The following is an 8,164-nucleotide window of genomic DNA, read 5'->3' on the forward strand; positions in this document are numbered from 1 at the left end:
TCTCTTCCAACCAGATGATTCTATGATCAGCTTCTATGATCAGCTCTATGATCAGCTCTATGATCTAAATGAAACCAACTGGAAAGCTCTGCAAACCCTCATCCCTGCTGCAGTAAAAGGAAACTTAATTTAAGTCATCTCTGGTTTGGCAGAGCTATCAAAACATCTACTTGGATATTCTACCTAGAGGGCCTATTTAAGTTAAATCTAACATAAGAACAAGTGCATTATTTTCAAGAAACAGTACCACTAGCATAGTAAAATAAACACTTTACAGGTAACCCTTCCTGAATTCAATTATGAAGCTTTCCATCACGCAAGTGTTTCTCACCAGTCTTATCCCAATACATGTGTGTACACTACTAACAGTCACACGTACCCAAGTGCATCAATCGGTAGAGAAACAAGCACCTGAAGACAAAGTATGACACTACATTTACTCTTACTCCACATCTTTACCTTGGCATCTGTCCCCATGACAAGGTCCTTCAACTCAATGATCTTGTCATTTATGGATGACCGGTAACGCTTTTCAATGATGTTGTGAGTTGTTCTTCTCTCTCCTTCTTTAGGTGGTTCTGGTTGCTTGACACCCCCAGGAACTTGTTTGATAGGCACCTTTTCTTGTCCCACCATCACCGGCATTGTGGTCAAAATGGTCCCATTGCTCCCAACCAGGGTCTGCAAAGACCATGTGTAACCAGCATCATGAGCAATCAGCCAGTTTAGATAAGGTTTATGATGGTAAAAGGAATAAACAAAAGAAGAATCAGGAAAAGCATGTACAGCTCAGAAAAGAAGAGACAATCCAATTTCCTCTGGTCTTCCTTAGCCGGCACGAGCACTGGTACAGCAGCACAGGAAAAAATCTGGCACTGCCTCCCACACTGGTCACTGTGGAGTAGTAACACCTCTTCTTCTCCAAGAGTACCAACGCTCTTACACTAATACCATGTTCTGTTCGTTCACTAGAGAGAGAGGCCAAGGCTCCTCCTTGCTCCTACAATCCTTAGACCCCCAGTGTCCAAATCCACCTTTTCTGTGGACAAATAAAGTCATCCAGTGAGCAACAGGCAATGCTACTTTCAAACTGGTAACAGCAATGTTAGAAAGGACCCAACTATGGAAAAACAAACCTTGGCTCGAGCAATTCAGATGATCTGAGTTCAATTAAATGGAACAAAATAAGCTATCTAAATGCCTTAATACGAGGAACTAAGGCAACAAATGATACACACTGGTGTGAAAAGCTCAAACTTGGACACCTAGATGTAGGAGAGACCTACACCAAACTAAAGCAACAGAAGTTGATGAATCCCACCAGAAGAGTTGCACAGAGGGGCTTCTAGGACAGGCGCAGTAAAGAAAGTTTAGACTGCTTAACTCAGCAAAACAAGATTGAGAAGGCTATGTGTGTCCTCTAAAGTGCACCAAGGATCAGAGAAGTGGTTACGGAGAGGAAGAGTTATCTCTGTCAAAAGACAGACTAACATAAATGAGAATAAACTAGCCACGAGCAACTCTGAAATAGTTCTTCTAATTGGGATATTAGAAAGTAATTTACTTTCATTCCAAGCTGGAACTTGACAAATAAGTGTATTAAAGTTCTACACCTTCCTTGGCGAATTTCCACTAAATGGCAATGTGTTCAAAATGCTTTATGGATTGTGTCTCAGACAGACACCAACCACGTAAGCCTCACCTCTGTGTGAAAATGTCACCTAAAAGCAGGCAGGTTAATTGAAGATTTTCGCTTGGCTGCTAACAAGCACATAAGCAGCCTACCGTGCTATGCAAAAGAAGTCAAAACCTTAGTCCAGACTTGCAAGTTTATCTCCCCCAGTAAATATTTGAACAGAGCTATCTGTTCAGAATGTATAAGATCACAATAAGTGCGTCTTTGTGGGCACAAGGTTCTCAGAGTTGATAAGAAGTGGAGGCCATGAAGCACAGCCGCCATCTCCAGTGCCTATACTGAGTCTTCACTGAATGTTCCCTCTGAGAAGTAGCTTAAAGTAGTTTTCACATTCAGCACACCGCCGTTAGACACTACTGATGGCTGAAAGAAAGTTCCACAGGTACTCTGAGTGAGTTAGCTTTCAGTTTCAAGTTATCTTCCAGAGCCTGATAACTGGATGGAATTTTAGGTCATATTCCTCTCCTTGTAATACCAGAAAAAGGTAAACAGAAACGTGCCCTTGGTCTTTGCTTACTGGCCATGGGAGGCTGCCAAAAACGTACAATCTGTGTGTTTAGCCTTGGCAGAAACAGGGTATTACTCACTCTGGACATGTCTAGGGCAGCCCTTCCACTTGCACCACTGCAGAACACTAAAGCCCAAATCTCTTCCCTGTGTTAAGAGGAAAAGGACCTCAGCGAGGAGAGGGAATGAGGAACATCCATGTGGTACCTGCAGAGCTGTGGTCTGAATGGGAGCAGTGAGCGCTGTCAGCGCTGGGTTCTGTACTGCGGCCATAACGGGATTACCATCTGCTTTCAGGGTCGTCAAGACGAGGGAGTCCGTTTTTATGATCTGAGGTTGGACCAGTACCTAGGTTGAAAAGAGTAACAGGTGAAGGGGAGAGCAGGCACATATTTCTTTGCTGATCCCAGTAGCCAGTGGTAAGCAATGACAGAGCTGTAACTTTACCCGTCAGAGAATGGCAAAGGAGCAGGGCCAAGTATTTCTTTCACCTTGTGCCCTGCACGCCCTGGATGGGTTTTGTCAGCCCCTGATGCACTCGCTGACAGTCTGAACAGCGCTGGAGGGAGGGGAGCAGAGGAACCACCAGGACACTGGTTTTCAAATCAGTCACCGGAAGTAAATGGGTATGTAAAAACACAAGAAAGCAGATGGGAAAGCATCCTTTCCCCTCTCCAATTAAACTTGTAATTAGCTCTCTAACTGGTTAACTGGTTGAGTACTCAGAGCGTAACATTCATAGGACAAGCATGCTTTGGCAAGTATCTGTAGCAGGTTTCCCCTGCCCCAATTTCACTGAAAGGATCTGTATCATGAACATCAAGCAGATCAAACCCAACTCTAAGTTATTTTTCCATAACACACCTTGCTCCTATTTTTTTAAATACCTCACTGACTCTCAAATAGAGAGAACGCTATGGATGGCACAGCACAACTGAACCAGAGCAACTTGGTCGTACTGAGAGAGTCCCCAGGCCATGAACATTTTTATCTAATATGAAGACACACAAGACTTTTTCACTTCTGCGTATGTTTTAAAACAAAATCACAAGACACTGCAGCAGCAAAGGAGAAAAAAAGAAACTGTGGTGGAAGAATTGGAAGACTCCAGTGGCAGCTGGCCATTGTAAGACATGGTAGAGATGGTGGACTTGCAAAGAAGCAGGCAAAAGTCAAAGAGAGCTTGTTCAAGTAAGGTTTCCAATCCAATTTGGCAGCACCAAGTTACAAAAATATTTTAGATTAAGTTTGGTTATGCAGGTGTTTTAGTGAATGGTTTCTCAATGTTGCGCACTACTTGAAGTCACATCATAGCTGACAACAGCATACTCTCATGCTTGACTTAGGAACAAGTGAAATGCTTCTGGAACACAGGCTGGATGGAAATGCATCTCGCACATAAAAACGTTTGTGCAAAAGCAATCCTAGCCAGGACCACCAGCCCTGCAAGCTTCGCCACCTTTCCCCTGGTAAGCCAGGAGACTAGACCTGGAAAAGCAATTTATTCTGCTTCTGGATCCCTGTATCGCTCCTCATTTTTACTTACAGGAAGTTGCTGGACTTGCGGTGCAGCCACTGTCTGGACTGTGGCTGGTGTTAATGTCTGGATGGTGCCGTTGGCAGCCTGTGTTAGGACTCGCTGGGCCTGCACAGTCTGCACTTGCTGCTGGATGGTAACTGGCTGAACCTGGGAGGATGTCACCAGGCTCTGGACTTGAGGCTGGAGAACTGAAAAGCAGAAGACATGTCAGTCATAGTCCGGAGACAAAGGTCTCCGTTCTGGAGCTGCAAATGCTCCTAGCTTCACTCCTCTTTACCCAGAGCTCCTCAGTAGGCAGTGTTAATCTAACACATCCCACACACTGGGAAGCTTCCAGCTCCTTCGGTGCCTCCTGCAAGAGGACACTGCACCTAGAATAGCAGCTTTGCAGGAGGCACAGAGGATCAGCGAAGAGAAAAATCAACTCAAAAACCTTTGCTGTGATAGGACTCGTTACTTCAGCGACATTATGCAGTTGCCCACTCCTGCTGATCTTAGTGAACCCAAGGATCCTATTTATCATGTAAAGAATCAACTCCTACTGAAGATGATCAATCAGTGGGCATTCACAAAGGAAGATTCAGTCACCATTAAAAATCCCTACTGCTCAATGCAAGTACTGCACTTGAGAGTTTGGTAGTTAAAATGTACCTTCATTCTACCTGCCACACAGGACAGACTGGAGCTTCAAGACCAGATCTGCCTACTGCACCCATCAGCAGGAGGACAGGGCTGCTGCCAGCCTATTTTTTAGATATACTTTACTTAAGCCTCCCAAGAGTCCTAGGAGAGAAGGCCATAACAGAGGAGAGCAGCAAAAAGACAACTACGGCAAGAGGTCACACAAAAAGACTTAAGATCTCATGTATGACAGTCTCTCAAACTCCAAAGCCACTTAGGCAGGAGTAGGGACACCCCAGAGGCAGCACCACAAGACAAGGATCATCAGGGTTGTCATGGACAAGAATGCTTTCGGAGTTTGAACACCGACACTGTTTATTGCGAGCACACCAGGCACACCCATAGTCTGAAGCCCCCAGTCGTTACCTTGGAAACTCGTGGCTGCATTCTGGTAGATCACCGGCTGCTGGATAATCCTGGTCTGGGGAGCAGAGCTGAACGTTGGCGTAATCATCACGGCTTGCTGCTGGAGCTGAGGCTGGACTGGGGGCCGGGGCTGAAGGAGAGGGGCCGACCGTGGAGGGGCTGGAGGTGTTGCCTGAGCCGCTTTGACTGGCAGGCTCTGGAGCTGGGGGGAGGCAGGGGATGGTGGGAAGGGCTGAGGCTGCAGCTGGCTGTACGGCCGCTGCAACTGTGGCTCCAGGGTCCCACCACCGCTAATGCCACTGCCCGGTAAGGAGCCACACAAGTGATCTGAAAACAGATCTGGAAAGTCCCCTGCCTGGTTACTGACAAACTGCAGCATCTCTGTAAAACAGAAGAAAATGCATTCAGTGCTGTTTTACTGCCCCTATGCTCTGACACCATTACACCAGGTCTCAAGTGATGGTATACATGCACAGAAGGGAGCCCCGGGTCCTTTGAAACCTCCAGAGAACATATCACAACCACCTAACATCTCCAGAGAGAAACCAAGACATGGCCACTCTCAGGGCACTCTCACTGCTGTTCAGGGCGAAAGGCAGGACTCTCCTGCAACTTTCCCCAACTACAGGATCCAAGCACACACTAGAACTTAAAGCCGTCTTCAATATATCTAAAACACTAAAGTCTCGTTCCATCACTGCTCCAGTCTAATACTTGCAGAAGGAAGAAACCAAGCACCTCCACAATTCCAGCACTAACCGTATTCTCCCACCCAACTTTTAGGGTGCTTTCAAGCCCCCTATCCCTCCTGCCCCACCAAGTACCTGGAAAATGAAGAAATGGGATAAGAATTCATCTTAACTTTGTTTTACTTTCAAGCATACTGGAAACTGGAGGGGGGAAAAAAAAAATCACTGAAGGAAACAATACTTTATAGAACTGTAGCAGGAGAAATCCATGCATGTATTTAAACCACCAGAGTAACTCGTTCCCCCAGCACGAAGCAGCGGCCACCCTAGGGGACCAGCTGGACAAAACATTTGTCTCTGCTTTTAACTAGATGAATAAAGAACTTTTTTTTAATGTAATACTTCAATGAACTTTCACAAAACATTATCAGAGTGAGGAGGGCTGTTTAAAGATTAACACTTCTGCATAACATCTAGATAGATATTAAGCAGCTTTTCACCCCCCAACCAACTGCAGCAAAGACACACAACCCTCGACAGGATAAACTCGACAGGATAATCCCAATTACGTACTTCTCAAACTCTTCACCTGATGCACTGCTATTTCACTATCAGACAATGCTACCACAAGTGGGAATAAACATAAATCGGACAAGATTTGCTCCCAAAGAGTAAAATCCAGAGTAAGAGCCAAATTTCAAGTACTGCGTTTTGAAGAACACTTTATTCTTTAAACACAGCAGATTTAATAGCTAATTTAAAAACCTACTCTTGCTCTCACAAGTTAAATAGCATCTTTATCACAGATTTAACTTTGACTAAATGCAAAAAGTCTGAAGATTAATTTTAAAGAGTTAGACTGACAGGGGATCAAACCCACCTCTTTTAAAGTGCCCAAGAGCTTTCCCAGCAGCCACATAAGGAAAATAAAAAGCAGGAGAAACAGCAACATTCAAAACCCAAAGCTCTCCCTTTTAAAACACCTTTGCTTTCACAGAGAGCAGAGCAAGCGTCTATGTTGACTGTTGGAAAGCTTTGGAGGACAGGTCTCGGTGATAAATCCACTGTTGTCCAACCACCTGCACCCTCTGCGCTGAAGAGGTCTCAGCCTCTAACACGGGGTGAGATGTTACGACAGAAAACTACCCTGGCTCAGACCAAAGCTAAAATATGTCAACAAGTTATTATGAGACCAAGCCCACTGAGGACTTCTGCTGTTTTCATTAGCCCAGTGCCTGAATACCTGGCAGAAAGGCAAGGGCTGGGCTTCAGCTGCCTCTCCCAGGCGGTGGCTCAGCTCTCCCGCACGCATGCTGCTCACACTCACGATCCTGGAGACACTGTGCTTTGAGAAACGGAGAGCAGCCTTGACAGAAACAACACCTCTGCCCAAACCCAGACGTGCTTCACACCTACTACTGACTCGGACCTCACTCTCCATCAGTGCCCTGCCAGCAGGAAGGTGCCTGGAGCTGGTGGAGGAGCTTGTGCTGGGGCAGGAGGCAAAGCCGTACATCCAGCTCAGCGCCGGGACCACCCCAGCCTGGAGCTCGACTCCAGTGAGTGTCAACATCCCTGAGCAGTTGGTGCATCTGCCTGCCTGACTGGCATCATTTCTTCTCCACCATGGAAAACAAAAAGTCGAGCAGCACAGAGTGAGCGCCCCTCAGCCTCAACAGGAGAGAAACATTTAGACCCACCAAGGAGACAACTTAAAAAACAAATCAAAACCCCTGCAGAAATTCAAACCCTGACATGAATCCGTGTCAGAACACGTGAAAAACAGGATTGACATATATTTCCCCTCCCACCCCACCAGGAAAATCCGCCCTGGAGAGCCTGGGAGGAAGGCGAAGCTCTTTTCCGTAAGTTACTCATTGCTCTGAATCACACCTCCCTGGGCACATCAGTTCAGAGCCAGCTCCAGGTTCATGGGAATTCACTTTTGTTCCCATAGAGATCCTGGTAAATCATTTTATGGTGCCTAAACAGTAGCAAACACCACCTTCGATTAGCAGCATCAACTTTGAGTGATAACTAAGCCCCTTACAGTCTCCTAAGGTATACTCTTCTTCTACATATGATAAAGGAAAAAAAAGGGGGGGGGTGTATAAAATTTGCCCCGTCTATGCTGTAAATCAATTGCAATCATAAACTTAAAAGCAGTTGTTTAATTTCATCTTCCAACTGCTAAACGAGGATGCTTTGGCCATCCCCTTCTCTGTCTGGGATTACAGCCGAGCAGAGCAGGGGAGCTGAGCCAGGTCCCCGTCCCAGCCTACAGCAGAGCTCATCGAGAAGTTACATTTTTAATGGTTTTTACAAGAGCTGTTTGGGAAGCGCTGAACAAGGCATCGCACATGAGCCCTTCATTTTGCTGCACTTGGGTGGAAAATGGGGATTTTCTCCAGGTCTGAGCTCCGGCAGAAACTCAATGCAGCCGAGTTTTAGGATGACATGGAGGGAAAAACAGGGGAATTTAAGCAATCACACCTGCTTCAGCAGAGGAGGGTGAGGAGGCATGACTTCCTCCCACAGACACTAGTGGCAGCACAGCTCCGGCCATCATTTAGCACCCACTTGAGAGCCACGAGGAGACACCAGTGGGACCCCGGGCAGCACCATCTGTCCCGTGGCTCTGAGGCAGGAGGAGGGAGGCAAGGCCATTACCTTCTGCACCCCGCT

At 46.3% G+C, this 8,164-nt stretch overlaps 1 protein-coding gene across 1 annotated transcript; it reads right to left on the reverse strand.

Moving 5' to 3' along the window:
- Positions 1-379: 379 nt before the first annotated feature.
- LOC104492822 (sterol regulatory element-binding protein 2-like) lies at positions 380-5,169 on the reverse strand (the record flags this gene model as incomplete). Its single annotated transcript, XM_010135425.1, has 4 exons — positions 4,791-5,169; positions 3,750-3,931; positions 2,411-2,551; positions 380-681 (listed from the first exon to the last, which is right to left on the reverse strand). Coding segments are annotated over exons 1-4 (1,004 nt in total), but the record flags the coding sequence as incomplete, so codon positions are not given.
- Between the last annotated feature and the right edge of the window lie 2,995 nt (positions 5,170-8,164).

This window comes from Buceros rhinoceros, unplaced genomic scaffold (genome assembly GCF_000710305.1).
Source record: "Buceros rhinoceros silvestris isolate BGI_N320 unplaced genomic scaffold, ASM71030v1 scaffold46540, whole genome shotgun sequence".
Lineage (NCBI taxonomy): Eukaryota > Metazoa > Chordata > Aves > Bucerotiformes > Bucerotidae > Buceros > Buceros rhinoceros.